Below are 25,391 nucleotides of genomic sequence, written 5' to 3'. Positions count from 1 at the left end.
TCAGAAGGGAAATAATATTTTAAACTTATGATTAATGATTAATTCTATGAAAACACCAGCAGTTTAAATTTCAAATTTATAATTTCTACATAACAAAAATATTTTTAATATGAAAAATATATTAATTCTATATTTAAGGAAGAACTGCATTATCTCTTGAGAATTAAAAAAACTAATATAATTATGTTTTCCCCCAAATATAACTAACAAGGCAATTGTGAGTTAATCAGTACACAAAAACTAATAATTTGGAACTGGTTTCATTATGCCAATTTTAAACTTTTTTTCAACAATTTCTATCAGATAATTTCTAATTATATAGAAAGAAATATGATACAAAGTCTAAATATAACTGGCTTGAAGATAAATTTTTGCTGATACCCTTAGGGACAAAATGTAACCAGGCAGTCCTCGAATAGAAATAAGGCAAAAAGCAAGTGAAATTGAGCATGACAAATGCGTCATAAGGCTACATTTTCCTTTCATAAAAAAAAAAAAAAGGAGCAAATTCAGTCTTTGGAACAGCCAATATTGAGTTTCCCAACATGAGGAAATAGAGAGGTATATTATTGGTAAAGGTAGCCTGAGTAAGTGAAAATCCATAGGATACCAGAAATTTGAAAACCATCCAGCCAGGCTCAGTAATATAATTGGCTATTCCTTTAAAATTCTGTCCTGAGTATGTGTCATAAAAGCCACAAGGATTAAAACCTGAAGCACTTTAGAGAGGAACATGACAGTATTAATCACTAATACACTAAATGAATACTTCCTCCTCCCAAAATGAACACCTTGCAGTGTTTTTAATTCTTTTAAGGTGGGTTTCGGTTAAGGAGGAAGAAAGAACAGAATGTCAGCAAGTCATGGAAACATTTCAATCTATTGCCCTCTTCAAATTATCTCTGAAACTAAATTATAATTTGTTTATTCAAGGGTTATTTCTTTTAAAATAATACATATTTTCCTATTATCATTTAAAATTCTATGCCTCCTTAGATAAGTGCATTAGCATCGGCCGCCATCTAATAGCTTCACTTCTAACTATACAAGGAAGCGTGCAGCGGGAGTGATCCCATTTGCTTCATCCTTTACAAAAACAAGTGCCCGACTGTCTTCCAGTTCACATTTTCCTCTACCGCTCTCATTTTTCTAAGTGACTTTAAAAAACACATCCCATAATAAAAGTCACTCTCCTTTAGTAGCTATTTAAAGCTGTCTGGTCTTTCTATTAGGTCTCTAATTTTAAAATTCAGAAAGTAGTTTTCAACCATATTGCCATGTTATGTTTAGTTTAGCAATAACTATACTTATTATTCAAGTATTATAACCCTTCATGTTTCTTATAATCAATATACTCTCCTTTTAAAATCATCTACCCTACGACAGCATAGTCCTTGCTTTGTTCATTGTCATCATTTTCCTGTGGACTAGTGATTTTTACTTCTGGCCTTGGTGGTCTTCGAGGGTCTAAATCAGCCTGGAGGAAAACAGATCAAACAAAGATATTTAGCTCTTTAGTTACAAAGGTAATAAAACTTACAAGAAAATAATTACTCAGTATTCCATTTAACCATATAAATATTCAGTTAAGAATAGTCCCTTGGGTTCTTTGTTTTTAACTGTGTCATCACTCAGTGGACAAGTCAGTCTCAACACTGCTGTACAGAAGTCCTTTCTGGAAGGAATCCGTTCTGTGCTTTAAGGGCACAGAGTTATTTTTTGCGCTCCAGGCTTTCTTTTTTCGTGATCTTTTTTTCCTTATTTCCTTTTCAACATATTTATATTTTTCATTTTAGCATTTTCAGAGAAAAGGGAAGAGAAAAATGTGGCAATTCTCCCCTCATGTCACATTAATCCAGTCCCATACTAACTGTTCTTCTGTTAGTTTTCTACTAGAATTCAGAAATTCTTTGTGAACATGGCACCAAGTAGCACAAAGTATCAAGTAGATAAGAGCAGAACAGGATATGAAAACACAGAGGTAGCCTTCTTCCTCGCCACTTGGACACCTCATATGTTACTAATGGTATCAACTCATTTATCATTTGTCTTTCCGCACAAGACTGAAAACCAAGGGGTTGAGGTTAGAATTAGGTGGCTCTCAAATGGCTCCATGGAATCCTGGAGGGTCCACAGCTCTCACAGTGCCCACTCGAGTGGGGAGAACAGGACTAGCTCCAGGTCCCTCTCCCCTCCAGGCTATGATTTACGCTCTAAAAAAACAAAGATTACAGAACTATTTCTCATTTCACATTATCTTTTGAAGTGTCTCAAAAAACATCTTGAACACAGTACAAGCTCAGTAAATGTCAGGCGATTATTGTGTATTTGTCATGTATTTCCTGTTTTCCTAGAATCATATCATACTTTTACTAAAAACTGTTAACATGGAATAAAATGTTACACAGAATAAAATGTTATACAGTAAACTAAAGTTTCAGTCATTTTATAAGTAAAGAATCCTTTTGAAAAAGTTAATTATTAATGTATAATTAATAATTCATATAAATCTGGTTTTTCATATAATTGGTATGCTTAAAGTGTACCTATACTAATACAAGTAGAATGAAAACAAAATACAGTATCATTATAAGAGAGATGGGTCAAATAAGACTGAATCTCTTGTGGGTAACTTCTCTGTCTTAGGCATCTGTATAGTCCTTAAAATCCCTAATTAGTCACATATCAGGCACTTGTTCATTTGGTTCCCAAGAATTTAGATTTTCCCTCAATACATACCATTAACACCTATACTTCAAATTCTATAATCTTGATCTTGACTGATACCCAGTTCCTATGAAAGGCCTGTTTTGAAAAGTTAAATTTATGGAATGGAAGGACAGGCAATCTATTTGTTTCTATAAAAACTATTTGGGTTATAACATTAAATGAAGCTAAACCACTGGAAAAAAAAATACATAATTGGATTCTACTGTCTAGGTTCCACATAGAATTTATACTTTGATTTTATGACGTAAACATTCCTTAAAGGCCACTACAATAACAAAGAGCTTCATGACACTGAAGTCATGCTACATTAATGTGTTTCCTATATGAATCCCCACACAAGAGATTTTGCTTCCCTTAAGAAACATTTTTTTCTTTTGCCTTCCTTGGGAAATTAATTTTGTTTCCCTATGGAGATAAAGGAAATCATGTAATTGACTGAATTCTTTTTCAGTTTAGCTACAAACAACTTCAGAATTAGCTAAATTTTAATAACCATGTAGAACTATATATGGGAAATTTCTTACAGAATTGGACTCTGTTTACCTCATGATGAGAAAAGATGAGACACATTGAGTGTTTTGATTTAGATATTAAGAGAGTGTTTTTGTATAAGCCATACAGTGGATTATAGATAACTTGTACTGGTTACTGAAATCTGGCCACAAAAACATTTTTACCATTACTAAACTTGGTATCCCTAAGAAAGATAAAACAGATGAATCACTAAAAAAGAATCAAGAAGACCCCATTCATCACATGGGGTTTTCAGGGATGAACAGATCAAGGCCCACATCAGAGGTTACAGCCTTGAGTTGATGGATAGACAGGAAGGAAGGGCACAAGCAGATCATGAGAATGCTGTGGGGTACACTGGTCTCTTATACTAGGAGACTCAACTTTAGCCTGCTCATCATCAGCATCTAACTTAAGCTATCATATCGAATGTTGTCTATCCTGTGGAAGAATGTCAGGACTTGAGAATATGCTGCTCTAGGGCCATGGTGGGAAAATAGGCAGGGAAGGAGGCTTCAACATGTATTTCTTCCCCTGGCTGCAGAATGGATAGTACTATATATTATTAAATGCCTGGAATATTGTGCACTTAAGTTAATCCATTTAAAGTGGACTAAATAAACTGAAGTTTTACATTTCCAAAGAGCAAAGAAGTCCCTCATAACAGAGACTATGTTCTTTAAATCACGTCTGTGTCTCACTGGTCTTGATATTCTTTGCTGCTTTATAACTTCCCTGGTCTTAACTCACTTGTACTTTTACTTATATGTCTCTCTTTTGTTATAATATGTCCTTAGTAGCCTCTGTAAATTTTTTTGAGGAATAAGGTAGGAAATGGATGGATAGATGGATTACAAGAAAGATGGACATATAAACTGTCAGATAGATGATTGACTTACTGAAGTAATATACTCAAGTAATGGTATTGGATTGTCCCCCACTCAACAAGTGGTTTCAGTGCAAGTCCTAAGTGCTTGAATAACTTCCCAGGCATACACACACACACACACACACACACACACACATTCATGCACTCACACAAGTGAGCAAAGGCAATAGAAATACCTCCTCTTGTTCATTGCCAGGTGCTCCTTGAAACTTTATTTCCTCATCCGCTGCCTCTTGATGCTCGTTATTGACCTGATCCAGTTCCTCACCATTTTCTTCATCAGTGCCTCTACTGACATGAGCAGAACCTCCCTGCTCCTCCTGGTGCCCCAGCATCTCCTCGGCCTGCTCAGAGGCAGCCATGGCCTCCCCACTTCCTTCCTCTTCAACTTCAACATTTGTTCCTGAAAAATCTTCTTTCTTTTCTGCATCCTTGCTTTCTTTCTCTCCATCTTCTTCCTCATCTACTATTTCTGCTGACCTCTGATGGATCAAAAGGAATAATGAGTAACAGTAAGAAGAGTAACAGTTGTTTTCTTCATGTTATAATAATGTAATACTTATTGTTACAGTCAGGGAAAACTTTCGCACATTTGCTTAATACTTTATACCATATGGACTGTGTCAACCTTTACTGAGTGCCTGCTGAGCACCACCCTGCAAAAGTATTTTCTCATTTAATCCCCACAATGATCCTGTGAGGCTGGTATTTATTCCTATTTCGCAGGTGAGAAAATTAAGGTACAAATAGGTCAAATATCTAATTCAAGATCCCACTGTTTATAAATGAAAGAACCAGAATTAAAACTAAGCATGTGACTCCACAACCAATGCTCTTAATCCCCACAGCAGAGGAAACTACCCTGCGGGGCCCTCGCTGACATCTAGCAGGGTGTCTGGCCCGGAGGAGGAGGTAAGAAATACTTTAGTGGAGAGAATACCACCCTCACCACTAGTGCCTGATGTGTACCTACATGTGTAAATACAAAAAGGGTGATGGTGATGGCACCAGGAAGTGAGCCCACCAGGTTCTCTAATACCAGACGTAGACAGCTTTCTACACAATGCTCAAGGAAGTCAACAGTACACCTCCAAATGCCAAAACTGATTGTTATGCAGATATGACACCAAGAAACTATTAGTCTTTTTTATAAAAATAATACATGCTCAAGTATTTTGAAAAGTACAATTAGGCATTTTTTACTGTTATTTGGATACATGTAAGCCTGCTTTAAAAGAGACCCCAGAGGCTGAATTCTAGAGCCAAGGCTTTGGAGAGAGAAAGACTGAGGGTCCTGTCCCAGCCACACACTTAATGGTTTTGCCTAACTTCTGTGAGTTTCAGATTCCCACTAATAAAACGGAAATACAATAAAACTTCCATGGGGATCAGATGAAATTTTATATACAGTGCCTAGCACATCACAAACCCTAAACACATACACACACACAATTAAAATCCCTTCCTATTTGTTATGATACATCTTTCCTGGAGCTATTATATTTCTTGATTGCCCCAATGAAATAATAGTGTTTTTTTAGGCTAGGTAGAAAAAACATAGAATGTTAGTACCACAGATCTGCCTCTTTCTAGCTGTCTGATGTTGGACAGGTTGCTTAATCCTCTGGCATCTGTGAAATGAGGGTTTGAAACACAATTAACCTGGACCTCCCTTCTTCTCTGGAAGTCCATTCTCTTCTCATTGACCAAGTACTTGTTATGAGACTGTTAACAGTCTTAACAGTTTACATAACGAGTTAACATAAGCTTTGAATTTTAGAAGTAAAGAAGGACGTAAATGAAGAGAAATAGACTCACAGGTCAGGATAAAATTCCACGCGTTGTTTTGAAGAAGAAAGAGTTGAAACATGAATTCCTATATTCTGACAAAAAATAAAGTCTCAAATTTGATTACATGATATCAAAGATGCACTTTTTTAAATGAAAGGAAAAATACTTGTTTTTAAGATATTCCAAAAAACACAGAGCTTGTCATCATGCAGATTAACCAATAGTCCAGTGAGGCTGCATCTTTCAAATTTTCATTCAGATGCTTAATGTTGAACAGTGCAGGTAGGGCCCCGGCAGTGCCTAAGTGTGCTGTCCAGGGTCAGGCCATTGGGAAGGCCAAATGCTGGGCAGAAACTAAGTTGGAAGGGAAGTAGGTCTGCCAGATGGTGCTGAAAGGCAAAGGATTCAAGAAATGTAACCCACAGTGCTTGCTAAGGATTTCTGGGTTTTATGCCTAAGACCTAAATGAATGAAGATGAGAAAAATCTCCAAGTTCCATAATTGAAAACAGCCTGTTCCTCAGATGGCCAGTAGACATATGAAAAGATGCTGAACATCATTAATCAGCAGAGAAATAAAAATTAAAACCACAATGAGATATCATCAATAAATCAACAAACAAGTGCTGGTGAGGATGTGGAGAAAGGGGAATGGTTTTTCACTGTTGGTGGGAATGCAGGCTGGTGCAGCCACTGTGGAAAGCAGTATGGAGACACCTCAAAAAATTAAAAATAGAACTGCTTTTTGACTCAGTGATCCCACCTCTGGGAATATATCTGAAGGAACCCAAAACACTAATTTGAAAGAACAGAAGCATCCCTATGTTCACTGCAGCGTTATTTACAATCACCAAGATAAGGAAGCAGTCCAAGTGTCCATCAGTAGATGAGTGGCTAAAACAACTATGGAACATTTAACAACAAAATATTACTTGGCCATTAAAACGCAGAAAATTTTACCTTTTGCAACAGCACAGATGGATCTAGATAACATTATGCTAAGTGAAATAAGCCAGTCAGAGGAAGACAAATACCATATGATTTCCTTCATATGTGGAATCTAATGAACAAACTGAACAAACCAGCAAAATAGAGACAGACTCATAGATAGAGAGCCGGATAACTATTGAAGGGAGTGGGGGTTAAGAGGTGGAAGGACCCAGGAAAGAGCAAAAACAGACTCAAGAACATGGACAACAGGGTGGTGATTGCAAGGGGTGGTGTTTGAGAGGGATGAATGGTAATAGAAAAAATACAATAAAAAGTAAAGGAAAAAGAAAACAGTATATTCCCATTTCTACACCCATGTCCTGCCCTTTATAGGAACAGACATGACAAAGTCTGAGGCAGACACGCTTTAAGTGAGGAGCAGAGGAGAGTCTGGAAGAAAAGGGTGGGCACTGCCATTATAAAAACAGAACTGAGGTATTATCCTGGGTCAAACATCCCCAGGGAGCAACGGCCTAGGGGGCAGGAAACAAAACAGCACCAGGAAGTCAGAGAGCTTCCTCAATAAGACACTAAGTCAGGGAGAGGACTCCAGATGGGAGAGAGTGGAGTGAGAAGCCAAGTCAGTGACATACTACAGGTGGCTCTCCACTAACATGTTACAGGAGGCTGGGAAAAGGCCCAGAGATAGCAAGTTCCCTTTTTGGTGGCTCTGAGGGAGTTAGGAAGATACTCACCATGGGACCCTAACAGGCATCTGGGGGGCTCTCAGTCACCATGACTTGAGCAAACGGACCCAGAGGGCTGGTTTGTGATAAGCAGAACTCCAGATGCTGGGCATTTGGAGACAAACAAAACATCAGGGACAACAAAGAGCTAAGAGCAGTGCAGCAATGATTGTGTTAGAACAGGGCACAAGGAGAGAAGCACAAGAGCACATGTTAGAAAAGGGACATCCAAGGTGGGGTGTGGCCACCTGCTGCCAGCTCTCACATGTCTGGTCACTGAGGCTTGCAAAACTTGGTACAAATGGTGTTTGTGGTTGAAAAGAACAGACAAGAAGCACATCTGTCACCTGTCTGTGCCAAAGGTAATGCTCCGTGCTCATCATTTCATGTAACCTTCACAGTAAATGTATGCTTCTAATACCCACTTCACACGTAAGGAACATACAGAATCACTCAACACTTCCAACATCACACATGGGTGAACAAGTAGGGCTAGGATTTGACCCTGAGGCAATCCTCCTCCAAAGTTGTGGGTCCTCCCTTAAATCACATAAGATGATGCTACTTTTGCCCACTCAAGTGTACTTTCAATGGCCAGAAATATGACACCTGCAAAAAAAAAGTAGCAGAAATACTAGAGCACTAATAGCCAATAAGATTTCTTTATAAATTACCTCTGAGAATTGGATAACTGTAGATCACTCTCCTAAAATTGTTATAATCCTTGCTGTGCCTAAACTTCCCTATTCAGAGCAACTTCTGGTTTTGATTTAAAGAGAAGTTCTATTTTCTTTTCTTTATTTTTTTAAAAACTGCATCTTCTTTATTTTGCATACTTTTAATTTCAGAACAAAATTAAAAAAACAATACACAACAAATCCAAGCCTGATACCAACTATGAGAAGGGAAGTTCTATTTTCTTAATAAAATATTTAAAAATAAAAACAGGAAAAACCCTCAAAATCTGCTGTAATCATTTAAAAATCTGGATATGTTCCTTGACTCTCTGGGAATATATTACAAAGGCTTGCTAAAGTCTGGGAAGGTGACTATCTCCTGTCTAAATGGAGAAAAGTCTGTTTCTCTTTCTTGACATCTGGATTTATACTTGTAAGTTGCCAAATTACTGTGTGCTGGTTTTTAGTTTTGTATTTCCTATCTTACCCATCTCTTCATTCCCAATACCCAAATACATATACTTTTTTTCTCCTTTTAATGCAAAGGGCTAGTGAATGCCCTAATCCCTTTCTAAGGGGAAGGAGATACCAAGCCCCAAATTCAGGCTCTGTTCTCTTCGCTATTATTGTCACCACCATCACTAACAAGCAGGATTATGCTTTCATCCCATTATTTCTATTAGACTTTTCCCAGCACAACTATTGCAGTAGTCATCAAATGAATCCACATCTGGTTAGCTCTGCTTTAAGAGATGCAAGATTATGGTGCTGAAATACCAATTTGATCAATTTAAATAAGACAGTAACATTATTTAAAAGGCTTATAATCCTTTAAAATATACCAAGTGTAAAACAAAATTTATTATTACTACGATACCACAATTCAGGGCAAAAAAAAAAAAATGCTGCTGTGACAGATCTGTAATGAATAAATGAAAAGCAATGTGCTTTTTTGGTGTAATCTCCTTTGAAGTAGGCATTAAATTATTAAAGATGTTTTCAGTGTATACATCAATCAAATCATCCCCAGAAGGAACACTGGTTTTTAGATCCATGCACACACACATAGATAAAATCTATACCATGGTGAGGGCCTGCAAAGAAGGAAAAGAGCCCTCCCTCTACAAGAGGGTGGGTGTCCATGGTGGAAGGGAGCTATTCCTTAGGATAAAGAGAAATACAAGAGGCAAAGTGAATGAGTTGCACACATCCTCAATCCCCTTCCTTCCTTTTCTTGCTATAGAAAAACTAAAGAAGAGGAACCCAGAACCCCTCCCACAACCCAGAACTGTCACCCAGCCCTGGCAGTGGGACCCTCACAAAGGAGAATTCACTCAGGGGAACAGGATTCTTTGCAGGCCACCAGCAAAACTATGCTTCTCTCATCTCATAGCAAGAACAGCTCTGTCCTCAGAGCCTGGCCATGAGCCAAATTAGAGCTATATGCACAGTCAGACACAGAAAGTCACATATTGTATGATTTAATTTATGTAAAACATTCAGAATAGGTAAATCTATAAAGACAAAAAGGAGATTAGTGGTTGCCTGGTTTGGGGAGAGGGGAGAGGAGAGAGGGAAGAATGGGGAGCGACTGCTGGTTTCCTTTTGGGTGATGAAACGTCCTGGTACTAGATAGAGGTAATAGTTGCACAACATTGTGAGTGCACTAAATGCCACATAATCGTATATTTAAAAATGATAAATAATTTATTTTATATTATGAGAATGTTACTTTAATTTTTTTCAAAAAGCTATATATCCAAACTTTTGACCATCAGGTACTTATCTATCTGGCCATGTCCCTGTGTCTACTCAGGCACCCAAAGAACGTGCCCCTTAACTTAGGAACCAACCTCAGGTTATTTCACTGCTTTACCCTGCAATCTGACTCTTGGCAGTGCATAAAAAGCTTCCTTCAAAAAATATTTGTGTGATTTTTCAGAGTAGGTCAATGGTGGTGTTGAGTAAATGAGAAAGCTGATTGATTAAACTAACAAAGACATCTGAGAATATCAGTTTACTTAGAACTGATATATAGAAAGTGCTAGAAAAATATTTATTTAAATTGCCACATTCTATTTTAATAATGGGTTCCCACTACCCTTCATCCTCCCCCCAAAAATCTTCCTATTTAATTTCTTCAAAATTCCCAAGTAGTTCTCAACCTCTTCCCATTCAGCTGACCCTGCCTGATTGCCTAGCAAAGTAGTGACAGTCACAGCTGGACAGACACCAGTGTTAGTTCTTCAACAAGGGATGTCACGTGCACAGCAGCCCAGGTTCCACCCCATCTCAAAGGATCTTACATATATTCTGATAATGTTAACAATTGATATAGAGAAAGTAGCAGGGGTACCAAAGGAAAAGGTAAGAGTAAGAAATTACAAATTCAATTTGAGGGAGTGAAGAAGGAGGAAGAGAAACAAGAAGGAAAAACCCTTTTCCGGCATCCAATTGCACTGACAACAGAAAGGAACAATTTTTAACATAATTCCCATTGAGTTCGATTTTTCAGCTGTTTTAGACTTAAACAGGCATGTTGATTTCAAAACTACAGTTAGTTTTCTTCTATCACATCAAATTTTTCTCTACAGCTTATCTTAATGCAACCACTCTAGGCTGGATCGAGCCTGGATCAAGGGAAGCACTACTGCTCTCTTATTGGCTGAGAGCAAACCTCCCTTGAGTGGGGAGGGGTGAGGGATGACCTTGGAGACCAGCGACAGGTTCATACTTGTCTAGGCTATTCAGTTACACATGAGACAGTGTGGTGAGAGGTTGTGTGCCACTCTGTATAGTGAGTCATATTCTGAAGTGTAGTCTGAGTTCTTGTCTGTATACAGGGGATAGGAGAATTTATTTTTTTATTTACATATATACTTATTTCCTGTCCTTCAGATCATGTCTGCCTCTGCCATTTCTCGCCGTTAGTGCCTAAACAACCCTGATTCTTTTTGTTCTATCTGTGGCAGTTTCATCATTCCCAGTCAAAGGACAAACATCATTGCATTTGTCAGGCAAGCCTATTTTGAATATTTTAAAGTAAAACTTGGTGATCAAGATAAGTCTTGGGCCCCTCACAAGGTGTGCAAGCAGTGTGTCAAGAGTTTACGGATATGGACAAAAAGAACACATGATAAATTGCCATTTGGTATACCTATGGTTTGGCGAGAGCCCAGAGATCATTCAAGTAACTGTTACTTTTGTATAGTGAAAACGTCAGGATATAACAAGAAAAAATAAATGTAAAATAGAGTATCCTAGTCTACCATTAGCTATACACCCAGTGTCTCATTCAGCTGAAATCCCAGTGCCAGTTTTCATTTGAAAAACAGGAGTATGGTGAAGAACTAAGTGACAGCAATGATGATTTTGAAATCGAAGATGACTCAGTTCTTAAGGGATTTGATCAGCATGAGTTGAATGATTTGGCATGAGATTTGGGACTATCCAAAAAGGCTTCAGAACTCCTAGCATCAAGACTGCATGAGAAAAACTTGCTTGAAAAATGAGTGAAGGTATCCTACTTTTGATCAAGAGAAAGTGCATTTCTGCAGTATTTTTGAAGTGATGGTGCCTTTGAGTATTGCTATAACATACATGATTTAGTGGAGGAATTGGGAATTCCAATCTATAATGCAATTGAATGGTGACTGTTCATCAATAGCTCAAAGTGGAACTTGAAATGTGTCCTCTTCCACAATGGCAATTCATTTGGTGCAGTCCCAATTGACCATTCAGTTTGTTGTCATGAAGAATATGAAGACATAAAGAGAGTCATTGATCTGTTGCAATATCACAAGCACAATTGGATCATCTGTGTTGACCTTAAAATGGTCTACTTCTTTCTTGCTCAGCAACGCAGATACACCAAGTATCCCTGTTCTCTGTGTATGTGGGACAGCAGAGCTTATGAGAAGCATTGGGTCAAACTGGCCTCCAAAATCTGACCTCAAACCTGGTGATCCAAACATTCTACATGAGCCACTTGTTGACAGAAAGAATATTATATTCCCACCTCTGCACATAAAAATGGGTCTTATGAAGCAATTTGCTAAATCTTTGCCAACTGAAGGAGACTGTTTCAAGTATCTCATTTTGGCATTTTCTAGCCTGTCATTTGAAAAGATAAAATACCTTAATATGCATATTTGGCAGCAGAACTTTACTACTTGTACACAATTTGACTTAAAGTAACAATATATAGCCTTTATATGAATAAAATCACTCTAAATAAACAATATATTCAGGTAACTTTTTTCTTTATTTTCCTATGTATGTACATTTTGTATGATTTTGGGGGCAAAGGGAGGGTATCCTGCACCTTAAAAAGTTGATGTGATAGAGAAAAACTGGGATCATTTTTGGATTCAGATGCCAAAAGTTAGTCAAAAACAAGTGTCAGATCTAACTCAACAAAAATTGTGGTCTCCAGTGGCTATACTTCTACAGTCAAGAGAAACAGAGCTCCCACACATGACTTTGCCTCTCTTCCCTGCAGAAGCCAGTTCTCATGTGATCCCAAGAGACTGTGTTCATGCCTGAGGAAAATCACTGGGCAGTGGGGAATTTCTGGGTAAGATTTATGTCTTATGAGGTTTTCTGCAATGGGGATATCAATTGGTAATGCAAAATTTATACGGTGCAGGATGAGGCACCTATGGTCTGGTGGTTATGGTACAGCTTCGGGCCAGAGAATTCACCTCACTTGGTCTCAGAGCCCCCTTTGGAATCTGAAGATAATAATAATGACCTCACAGGGCTGTAGTAAGGCCCAAATGAGACCATGCACATAGAAGACCATTGTAAACTGAACAAGCTATGTATACTCATATATATATTTATTATTGTTGTCACTCCATTTTTCTTGCTATTGAATAGAAGGAGTTGAAAGGTTGTCTGATAAAATATTATAATACAGTATTTGCACTAATGAAATTGTAAACTAGTGAGCCAATTGTACTATCCCTTCTAAATTTCATGAAAATAGACCAAAAAATGATATCAAGACACTGAACAACTATCTTGCCCTTATTCATTAACACAGTTAAAATGGATGCTGATGTTCAACTTCTGGTCCATTAGACTGTTATGTGTGATTCACATAAACTATCACCAGAACTAATCATCACTGGTCTTACTTACGTTTATTCCTTATTGGTTTCTGAGTTCCCTAGCATGCACTTTCACAACAAATTTAACATCCAATAGCTTTTTTTCCTCTCTGAACTGATATCTACTATTAAAAGGAATACAAATGTGCTAGAAAGAGACACCAAACAAGGGTGATTTACATAAATTAGTATACAGACTTAAGTGACATACAACGGTCTTTGATTGGAATGGCAGGTTGGCAGCAACCAGTCCGGGGTATAATAATGACAGACATTTAGGCAGCAGAACATGTTTCCAAAAGCCCTTTCACATGTATTTTCTCCTTATACCTGCCCAAGTAGCAGGCAGACATGATGATCGCCACTGTACAGAGTGGGAATCTGAGCCAAGAAAAGTTAAGCAGCTTGCCAAGGGGTATACGACCAGTGGCTGATAATATCTTTCATTTATGTCCTAAAACTAAAATAAACAAAAGTTCCACTTGAAAGACAGTGGTCCTGGTAGTTTATAATCTGGTCATCACGGAAACCAGTCACCGAGAAAGCTCCACCCCTAACACATGATGAATAGACTGATGAGGCAGAGGGACTGGCTGGGTTGAGCTGGGTTCCAAGTCTCTGCTTCTCGCTTTTGTACTAATTGCTGATCATCTTTCTTACAGACATAAAAAACTGACTTTGTTCCATGGACATTATTTTTTGACTTATTAGGCAGCATCAAATCAGAGATAAACCCTTTTTCTCATTGTTTAGGCCTGAACTGTGACCCCTCAAAATTTATATGTTGAAGCCCTAACTCCCAGTAAAGTACCTCAGAATGTGACTTCAAAGAGGTAATCTGGTTAAAAATGAGGTCATTCGAATGGGCTCTAATCTAATCTGTCTGATGTTCTTGTAAGAAAAGGAGATTAGAACACAGATGTGTACAGAGTAAAGACAATGTGAAGACATAGGAAGAAGATGCCATCTGGAAGCCAGGGAAAGAGATCTTAGAAGAAACGCACTTTGATGGCATCTTCATCTCAGACTCTAGCTTCCAGAACTATGAGGAAATAAATTTCCACTGTTTAAGCCACCTAGGCTGTGGTATTTTGTTATGGCAGGCCTTCGAACACTTACCATTATCTTCTCTCTCCCTTCCATGTGCACATTGATATGCATATTCTTTCCTCCCTTTCCCTGTGTCTTCTCTCCCCACCATTTCCTTAAAAAGCCCTTTGGCACAGTCTAGGGAAGTCAGGTTCCTCATAAAGGTTAGAGGGCTAGCTGAATGGGGCAGAGCAGGAAGGCCAAACCCAGCCCTACTTTCCTTGATAGCCATGCTGTGGGGAGAGGCAGGGTGAGGGCGTGTCCTCTGTGGAAGAAGCTGAAAAGCAGCATCCTGGCCACTCCCCCTGCACCCAGAAGGCTCTCCTTCCCCTCGGTTAGATGTACCTTACCTTCTTCAGTAAGCCCTCCTGGCTCCCTCATCACACCTGTCAGGTTGTAACAGGGGTCCCCCAAAGTCCCCACAGCCCATGGTTTTGGGGGTGAGGGAGGGAGACAGTGCAGTTTTTAAAGTACTTCGCGTATCTATGGCAGGCTGGTAGCTAGGGGTGAAAGGGCAGATGATACTGTTTAAGATACTTTGCATATCAACAGCAAGGAGATAGCCAAGCCTTTCTTGAAGGGGAGACCCATAGGAAAGGAGCCAGGCAGAAAGAAAGGTGGCAGCCATTTGTCACAATGGGCCACACAGTTTGAAAGACTGCAGGGAGAGAGGCCCCACCAGCCCACCATGAGGTCTGGTGTGTAAGAGAGAGAGCCACGATGTAGCAGCTATGTCGTCGTCGTCGTCGTCGTCGGCAGCCGTCCATCTCGAGAGACGATGGCGTAGCTTCCTGAGAGTCTATCTGCACCGCCGAGAATGGCTGTGCAGTCCGATTCGGGAGTGACAATCCCTGCCGCACTTGTTACAGGTGAAGGCAGATGGCTGTTGTTGCTGCTGCTGACGCTGCTTCCGCCTCGATCTTTTCTGGACCGCCTCCTCGTTGCGCGCAGCCTCCGCGCGTGACGTACCTTGCCTGACCGCGAGCCTCCAGGCTAGGCGGTCGTCTGCTTGAACTTCCCATGTGTTGAGATTGATGGAGCATTGTGTCATGTCCTTTTTGCAGATGTCTTTGAACCGCAGTTTTGGGCGCCCTGTCATCCTCTTGCCTTCTGCTAGCTCGCCGTAGAGGAGGTCTTTGGGGATACGGCCTGCATCCATTCTTTTGACATGGCCGAGCCACCTGAGGCGTCTCTCGCTAAGAACTGCATGCAAACTGCTCATATTGGCTCGCTTCAGCACCTCGGTGTTGGGGACCTTATCCTGCCAGGTGACATGCAGGACGCGTCGCAGGCACCTCATGTGGAAGCTGTTGAGTTTCCTTTCGTGCCTTGCGTAGGTGGTCCACGTCTCGCTGCCATAGAGGAGAGTGCTGAGTACGCAGGCTTGGTAGATGCGCAGTCTGGTTTTCTCAGTGAGGCTGGAATTGTTCCACGCTCGCCGGTTCAGTCTGGCCATAACTGTGGCTGCCCTGGCGATTCTCCGGTTGACCTCCAAGTCGACTGACAGAGAGCTCGAGATGGTGGACCCGAGGTAAGTGAAGTCGTTGACAACCTCCAGGGTGTATCCGTCGATGGTGATGCATAGGGGAGTCCCCGTGCCTTGAGCCATAACATTCGTCTTCGTCAGGCTGATGGCTAGTCCGAACTCCTTGCATGCGTGGGAAAGGCAAGTGACTAGCTGCTGGAGTCCCTCTTCGGAGTGTGATGTCAAAGCTGCGTCGTCGGCGAAGAGCATCTCACGGATGAGCACCTCTTTGACTTTGGTCTTGGCTCGTAGACGGGCCAGGTTGTAGAGCTTGCCATCGGATCTGGTGTGAATGAAGACACCCTCGCTGCAGTCCTTAAAGGCGTATTGGAGGAGCATGGAGAAGAAGATTCCGAACAGCGTAGGCACGAGGACGCAGCCCTGCTTTACTCCGCTGCTGACTGGGAAGGCCTCAGAGGTTGCGCCGTTGTAGGACACCGTGCTGTGCATGTTGTCGTGAAAGGACATGACCACAGCAAGCAGATGTGGTGGACAGCCAATCTTCCGTAGCAAGCTGAAGAGTCCGCTTCGACTGACCAGATCAAACGCCTTCGTGAGGTCGATAAAGGCGAGGTAGAGTGGTTTATGCTGCTCGTGACACTTCTCCTGCAGCTGGCGTAGGGAGAAGATCATGTCCACTGTTGATCGGCCAGCTCTGAAGCCACACTGGGACTCTGGGTGGACGCGGGAAGCAAGGGTCTGCAGGCGGGCAAGAGCGACCCGGGCGAATACTTTGCCGACGACGCTGAGGAGAGAGATGCCCCGGTAGTTGTTGCAGTCGCTGCGGTCTCCTTTGTTCTTGTACATGGTGATAATGTTGGCGTCTCTCATATCCTGGGGGATGTAACCCTCCTTCCAGCAGAGACAGAGTAGATGGTGGAGCGGCTGTAGCAGGACTGGTTTCCCGCTCTTTAGGATTTCTGGAGGGATTCCGTCGCTTCCTGGTGCTTTCCCGCAAGTGAGGCGGTCGATGGCTTTGCCGAGCTCTGCCGCAGTAGGTGGGGTGTCTAGCTCCTCCATGACTGGTAGGTCTGGGATGGCGTAAAGAGCAGTGTCTGTTACGGTGTTCTTCGTTGCGTACAGCTCGAGGTAGTGCTCGGTCCACCGCCGCATTTGCAGCTATGTAGTTTGCAGTGAAGCTGGTGTGCCATGAGAAGGGAAAAGCAGCAAGCAGCTGTGCAGTTCATGGGGATGATTCAGCCATGCGGCCTGGGCTAGTAAGAAAGCAGACATGCTGCTGCTTTGATCATACCCATTCCAACGGACTCCAAAGCCACCAAGACTCTACCTTGCAGACCTGGGCCCTCTCTGGACTCTTGGAACTCAGGACATATGGAGAGGACACTCTCTTAAGACTTGTGCCTTCCTGGACTTCACCATGATCCAGTGTAACATGGCACATGCTTTCCTGGGCTATTATACAGAGGCTGAGGACATCATACCTCAGATCCTGAAGGAGAGAGCTGACAGACAAGGAATGGGGAATTACTGGGTCTAGTTTTGGTTTATAGCTTTTTGGGGAGCAAGGGAAGTGCTGGTTCTCATGGGAGAACAGGGCTCTGAGCAGGAGTGCTCCCAGTCCCGCCCCTCCACCCCACCCAGGTTGGAATACTGTAAAGGCAGACCTGTTTTTCTCAACACTAATTGTTGGGCCTTACACCAAGGCACCATGTGAATGAGCCCCACTTTGCATAGTAGCAAGGTTTCTTTAGGGCACTTTAATCAGTGTGTGGTTCTTCACTATTTAGATGTGATAAGAAAGTGGTGCACATAGATTGCTATCAAGTAGACACCTCAAACAATGTTTCGAATAATTATGGAAAAATGGGGAAGTATCAGCCTTGCATCTATGGAAATTTCTAGATACAAGGGCTTTTTCTTATTCATCTTCATTTATTCATGTTCATGTCCACCACCATCTACCATGATATTGTGTTATTAGATGTCTTAAACACAAATTTGCCTCCCACAGATAAAAGCCAGAATAATATGTGCCCTTGGGAACATACAGATGACAATTACAGGCTCACATTCTTGTAAACTCTCCAGGTAACACCTAATATTATGCTCTATGCACATCACATGCATGATCATATTTAAACTAACCTTATAATTATTTGAGGTAAATTCTATTATTATCCAAATTTGCAGATAAAGGAAAAAGTAAAAATAGTTAGGTAAATTTGTCCCAAATCCTACTGACTTGTCCAAAATTGACAGAGGGATAGGAACTCCTTTTTGACCACCAGACTGTAATTATTTTCCCAGGATAATGTATAGAGCAATACCCCAAACTTAATATGATGCTAAACAGTTCTTTCCAGCCTAGTGCCCTCTAAGCCAGTGCTTCTCCATCACCTGGGGATCTTGTTAAATGCAGGTTCTAAGTCAGCAATTCCAAGCCTCTGCATGTCTAACAGATCCCCAGATGAGCCTTTGAATGGTAAAGCTCTAACCCATATATAAAATAAGATGGTCATAAAAATACCACTTCAGAAAAGCATTCCTGGTTAAAAGTTATAATTGTAGTAATGCCTTGAAATAATCCCTCTTTAAATGATGATTGCATTTTTATCTTTAAAAACACAAATTTTATTGAAAGCTGGAAGAAAATAGGATTGATTGTTGACAGAATGATGTTTGGTCATAAAGACAGGACTACTAGATTTATTCTAAGGCTATTACCATGTCACTGTTTATTAAGAGTCATGTTATAAAACAGAAATATATCATTGTAAAGACAATAAACCAGGAAGACATTTTTACCTATGCTTAAAGTCTTCTGTCATGACAGTCAAATTTTGGCTAGTTTGTGCCTAAAATTTAAAGAGAACCAATTTTCAGGTAGAAATCATTTCTCCAAAGAGTATATCCATCCTGGAATTTCAGGAGTAGCTCATGCCTATGAGTAATTGTGGAATACTACATTCTACAGAAAGCACAATCCTTGTGTTTCACTGGAGTCAAGAAGGGGTATTCATTTTATTCTAGCCTATATACTCACTAAACTGAAGTTCATTATAGCAAAATGGTGATCACAGAAGTCATCTAGATGATTCCAGCCTCACAGCCTCTCTAACATCAAGAACATCAGAACACAACCAAATTAACAGACATATTTCACAATTACAGGTAATATGTGCCCTTAAATATAGAGGTTTTTATAAGACCTCTATGGGGTCTTTTCCTTTTTTGAGACTTTTCTCTTTTAAAAACCACATTATTTATCCTAAGCAACTGCTGTTAATATGCATTAGAAAAGTGACAGCAGATTTTCTCTTTAATACCAACATTGGCATCTCAGGTGTCCTTGCCTGAGTTTGCCTGCATGTGTATCTTACTTTTTTTGTTTTGTGACAAACATTCTGAGAAAACAGTTGGTTTGTATAGCAAGACAGAAAAGGTCTGGCAGCTATTATTGCTGGCTACATCTTTGCAGGGGTGGCTCAGGGGAAAGCACACGTATTCAGGTTTTCCAGAGAACATGAGTGTAGTTACTGAGATTAACTCTGGATTCCTGACTGATAAGAGAAAAGAAGATGAAATATGGAAATCACATGGAAATAAGCCAAAAAATATCAAAAGCATCAATTATTTGAAGGTATTTTCCTAGACAGATGGAGCTGCTCAACTGATTTACACTTTAAGCTCACACCTCTGACAGTAACAGCAGCCCCCAAAATTAGGAATGGAAAAGGCATAAAAACACAGACTACAGCTAATGTTCTACCCATGTTAAAGTAAACACTGATGCTTCTTATATTTACATCAGCATTCCCTGAGTAATATATTTTAATATTTAAGACCTTTGCTATCCGAGATAACAGTACAAGTTAGAACTTTCCAGTCAAGATTTCCTACTTAACCCTTCTACCTCCTCCGTTTCCACCTATTGGGTCTTCCTCCCTGGGCCTAGAAACTGGAGATCAGAACCCCCCAACCCCCTGGAAATGAAATGACTACCTTAATGTCCACTTCTCTATGTCACATTTGCTATACTTGAAATCTGGTAAGAGTGAGGATTTGTTACAGGATTTAGGTGAAAAGTGTTGAGGTAGATTTTAAGATACAGTTGTTGAAAGTACAGAAATTACTTGCTTTTATTTCTGTCCCCATGGAAACGAAAATCATCTCCTACCCAATTTCAATGAGGTGTTTTAAAATAATTAGTTTCAATTTTTTATTATTGCAAAGTACTGCTTCCTGCTTTCAGCTTTCAGAGACCTACTTTCCCAGAGGGGGAAGAAAGGGTTATATATGGTTCGAAGTATAATGACCCACAGAGAGCGAGGTTGTGACTCTGTAAGGACACAAGGAATGTGAAGCGCTGTCCGGCTATATGCTGAAAGCTGGCTCATCCAGGCCCTTTCAAGCTCCACAAGTTCCTACAACACCCATATGAGAAGATACAATACACTGGAAACTTAGATTAGATAGCAAGGGAATATTTAGTCATCATCAGAAAAACAATTCCCCATTAAGTTTTCTCACTTTAGAAGTAAACACTGATTTTCTCTCACTTACATCAGAAATCCCTGAAGGCTATAGTTTAATGTTTAATACCATTTCTACTAATTAAACACAAATATATAACTATGATATCACATAAAGCCTTGATGATGCACGCAGAAATTAAGAAGCCAGAGCATCCTCACCTTCACTCTTCCAGCTGTGTGTAATGCTTATAGCGCCAAACATGAATATGATTCACTAAAAGGCTAAGACTAGAAAATAAAGAACTGAAAATACTTTCAGATCAGGGAAGTACATGGAGTGGCCTGCACTCCAGGGGGAAAACCCCAAGCTTAGATAACTCAAATCTTTTATTTCCAAATACTTTTATTGTGGTAAAATATACATAACATAAAATGTGCCATTTTAACTAATTTTGAGTATACAATTCAATAGCACCAAATCTTCTATAATGGATAGTAAACCCGCCTGGCTTTTGCACCATATGGAGACATTACCATTATTATAGTAGACAATAAATAAACCTCACCTTTGCTCCACAGCAAGATTTCTCAATCTTAGCACTACTGACATTCTGGACTGGATAACTTTGTGTGTGAGGGCTGTCATGTACCAGGATATTTTGGCAGCATCCCTGGCTGCTACTCACTAAATTCCCTCAGCTATAACAATCAAAAATATCTCCAGAAATTGCCAAAATCTCCTCCAGTTGAGAATGATTTCTCCCGAGAAAGTCACTCTTCCTGTTTCTCAAGCCTGTTCACCATACTTAAAAAGTTAGTCCAGAATGAAGGCAATCAGTGCCTCTGTTCACAAGGTATAAGAGAAATACAAGAGCACTATAGAGAATTGTCTCCCAACAGAAGTCTTGATATTTACTTCTAAAATTTAATCTGCTTTTCAGGATGGGTAAATTACTTGGCCAATTTGCACATGATATTTACACACACATACACACATACACACACACACACACATCCTTCTTCACTGAAGTTACAGCATGAACCATTTAGATGATAGGACACCAACTCAAAGAAATTACCTAAGAATGGCCTGAAAGGAAGTATATCATTTATATCTGAGCCAAGTTGTATCAGATAACTACATTTCCTTTCTTACACAAAAATTTTTTTGATCCCTGGGTTAATAATTGTTTTTTGGTTTGTCTGTTTTTCACATTTAATACTCTCCTCCATGTCAGTCAAGTGCTTTGAAGTTCAATAGACCTGCATTCAATCCCAGCTCCTTTATTTGACAGTACAATCTTGGACAAGTAATTCTATCTATGTAAACTCACTTTCCTCCTCCATATAAAGTGGAGATAATAAAACCTACCTCACAGAGTTGTCATCACAGTTATATGAGATAAAAGTGCCTACTGCAGTGCCTGGCACTCAGCATGTACTTAATGAACACTAGCTATTGTTTCCTGAAGATCACCATTGAGATCGATCACATCTTCAGTGTTGTTGTTACTATAATGGACCCTAATTTCTCCACTCGGTTTTTGACAATGTTCATAACAGCTGCTTAGGACATAGAGCTAAAGGTCACCATATCATAGAGAGAACGACTCTAAGCTCTGATCTGATAAGCAGCTCATGCCAACCACATGAGCTAGATAATCCCAACTCTATCACTCATAGGGTCAAAGAAGAAAATAATTCTGGCTTTTTGTTACCTGGTTTTATTTCCTTCAACTGATATCAATTAGTTGATATTGCTCAGCTTTTACCAATCCATCTAATCAGTCTCTCTTGCATACTTGTATGTTAATAAGTTAGAACTCTCCAGTCAAATAAGAAATCAATCTCTGAGGATGCTTATCCAAGGCCACTCAGCTATTATCAGTGGTCAGTGCCCCTTCCCAGCCATCCTACCCTGTGATCATCAAAGTTAAATGTAAAGAAATAAGTGATTAACAAAGATATTTCTCTTTTAGTAATGATGCTATGATTTTTTTTCTTGCCATTTGGTCTTTTTGTCTTTGGAATATAAATTAGTCTTGGTTTCAGCAGCTATTAAGTGTTGTATATACATCTCTTCTTTGTCTTATAATATTTAATTACATTTTCACATAAGACTTAAACTTCCATTTAACCTCAGGAAAAATACCTATAACTGGAGTTTATGAAAAATTATTCGTTGTAGCTAATCCTGGACAATAAATTGGATTTTTGAAATCTGTGATTTTTCACACATTAGGCTTTCCTCCAGGACAGTGACGCTCACAGGAGATGCCTGTGGAATAGCCAAGCAGCAGTGCACTGACACATTGTTAAGACAAACACAATTGAGAAAATCATCTATGGAATTTGCTGGATTGTGAAACTTGCATTTGGAAAAGGACAAGTGGCAATTCTTAGTGACTTCTCATGCCCTTGAGCCTAGGATTATGATTTTTCCTCTTCAGCTAAATTCCCATCCTCCACTCAGGATTGTAAGAAACCTTGTTGAATTGTATTTAAAAAGTCTAGCTGACTTATTTCTGGCATCATTTAGCCAAAAGTAATATTACTTAATCCCTTCTATAAGCACATGTGTGTAAACACACACACACACACACCATACAGTGTTTCACCGGCCTAAGAAATAAAATCAGTATGAACACAGCAAATATTTGAGTTGGATTTATACAAGCAATTACTTTATGACAAAATTCCAACCACAACAATTTCAAGGAGGCTAAAGGAGAAAATATCACAATATTTTAAAAACAAAAGTAAGCAACAAAACCCTGCTTCTCTAAATGAAGGACTTTTTGTAGATAAAACCCCAAGCCAATGTTCTTTTTTCTGTATTAAGCTTTCTCCTTCTTTATATCTCATACCTAACTCCAATCTGCCAAATTCAATGTCATTTATTAACTATATCCCATTGTCCATAATAATAATTAAAAAATACTCCATCCAAATGGCTATTTTTTTGTAGGAATACTAGGAAGAACTGAAGGTGTTTTGTTTTGTTTTTAAGGTTTTCGGCCACACTGCACCTGAGAGGGTTTAACTAACATGCACAGAGGCAGCATGGAGCAGGTAACATAAAACTTGAAATAAAAACAGTAGTAATTGTTTACATGTTTTTAAAGGCATGGTGATTACCTGATCCACTGGAACCTCAACTTGAGTATCTTGATCTTCTTGGACTTCTGCTGCCCCCCATGTTTCAGATCTCTCTGCTCCAGCTTTGAAAATGCCTTCATCTATTATTTGAGACAAATACACAGTGAAATCAAAATCCAATTGTGACATCATGTGGCTGAATGGAGAAATTACAATCAAATACCTGATGATAGTTTTTTAATAAGTAGGCAGGTATATTGCTGCTCTTTGTATTGATAGAATTTTTTGTGGCCCTCTCCCTTCAATTCTTGTACATGTTCATTGGGAAAAGATTTAATGGCTAAAACAAGGCTGACCCACAGAGACGAGATCTGTCCCAGACTGCTCCTCATTCGTTGGTTCTGATTTAATAACAACACTGCAAAGGTATTTAGACGCGAAGGACTTCACACTTATTACCTCTGTTCTCCCCTCTTATCCATAAAACAGTGATGATACTTAGTGCTTTAAAATACCACTCTCATAAGTTTTTTTTCCCCAAGAGAATTCTATACACTGTATATAATGTATTGGAATAACTCACTCTGTTCAGAGTAATATAAATAATCTTTTTACTGCAACAGAATCATGGAGATGACTCCACATCACATACAAATTGATCTTTTATTTTGAAGATTTCCACAGGATTTTCACAACCTATGTCTTAAAATCCCTAACTATAAATGTACCCTAAATCCCCAAGCTCCTTTGACTTATTTTCCTATGGAAGGAACAACAGCTATTTTCAGTATTTGAAGTAGTTTTAATGTGTTATGCCTCATTCTTCTCCTCTCCAGGCCAAGGAGTCAATGACCCACAGCACCATTTGTCACTATGTCTGTTTACTGGCCTCAAGACAGGTTAATGCTTCAGCCACTCTTGCAGATGGTTTCTCTGTCCAATTTTTAAGGATCACCAGGGATGGAGATTTCACCTTTTTCTTGGTAATCTATTACACTATTTGGTACCCCCGTAGTCTAGAAAATATGTTTTTATCTTTTGTCTTCAAACACCCCCCCATTTCTCTAAAGAAAGCTTATTCTCAGAGCACAAATTTTTAACACATTTCACATAATAGCACTTCATGTTATTAAAGAATGAAATCATTCTTAATTAAATGTAAAATATATCTTTACATTTGTTGAAGACCAATTGTAAGTAAGGCACAATGTGACACTCTAAGACATGAAATGAGATTCAGAGTGTTCCCTGAAATCTCCTTCAGGCCAGTGAGTAAACAGAAATATAAACACAACAAAGTGCTTCAGGGAAGAGCTGCAGCAGAACCCCATGGAGGCTTGGAAGATTCAGCCAGGTGAGGAAAGGAGGGCGGGGAGGAGGGCAGGAGGGAAACAAAGCCAAACCACTTTCTGTTTCTCATAAAAAAAAAAATTCCTTTTTAATTACTTTTTTGGTAATTTGATTAGATGATGGCTCCTCTACTCTCCTTTTTAGAAACTAAGGATAGCAGAGCTACCCTCACAGCTGATTACACATGTTAAATTAATTCATTTTGAATATTATCTACAGCAATCATTTAATCCCACACTGGACTTTCCTGTCCTCCAACAAAATATTTGCACTCTCTCTTTCCATCCCTCAGGTCTAGTATGCTTAAGCAAAGCAAAGCAATTTTTCATTCATCAGAATTATCTCAGTTTCCTACACATACATATAAATTGCAAATATACACACATAACAGTATACACTACAAATTCATTACCAAATGGCGACTTCAGCACAGGCAGCTAATTTGGATTATCTACAACCCTCCCTCCCCTGCCCCCAAGGATGGGGCCCACATCCTGACTGTT

General features: G+C 39.5%; 1 protein-coding gene across 1 annotated transcript in view; it reads right to left on the bottom strand.

Moving 5' to 3' along the window:
• Positions 1 to 492: 492 nt before the first annotated feature.
• DCDC2 (doublecortin domain containing 2) overlaps positions 493 to 25,391 on the bottom strand; it is a 155,664-nt gene continuing 130,765 nt past the window's right edge. Inside the window, exons 8-10 of the mRNA XM_090271738.1 lie at positions 23,578 to 23,678; positions 4,309 to 4,614; positions 493 to 1,477 (exon numbers count right to left, since the gene is read on the bottom strand). Of these exons, the coding sequence (XP_090127864.1) occupies positions 1,373 to 1,477; positions 4,309 to 4,614; positions 23,578 to 23,678 (512 nt within the window). The 3' untranslated portion in view covers positions 493 to 1,372. The remainder of the gene's footprint in view (positions 1,478 to 4,308; positions 4,615 to 23,577; positions 23,679 to 25,391) is intronic.

The sequence above is a fragment of the Furipterus horrens genome, unplaced genomic scaffold, assembly GCF_987537825.1.
Source record: "Furipterus horrens unplaced genomic scaffold, mFurHor1.1.pri manual_scaffold_3, whole genome shotgun sequence".
Classification (NCBI taxonomy): Eukaryota; Metazoa; Chordata; class Mammalia; order Chiroptera; family Furipteridae; genus Furipterus; species Furipterus horrens.
Note: the sequence above shows the minus strand (reverse complement) of the source record. Positions and strands in the feature narration are given on the sequence as shown.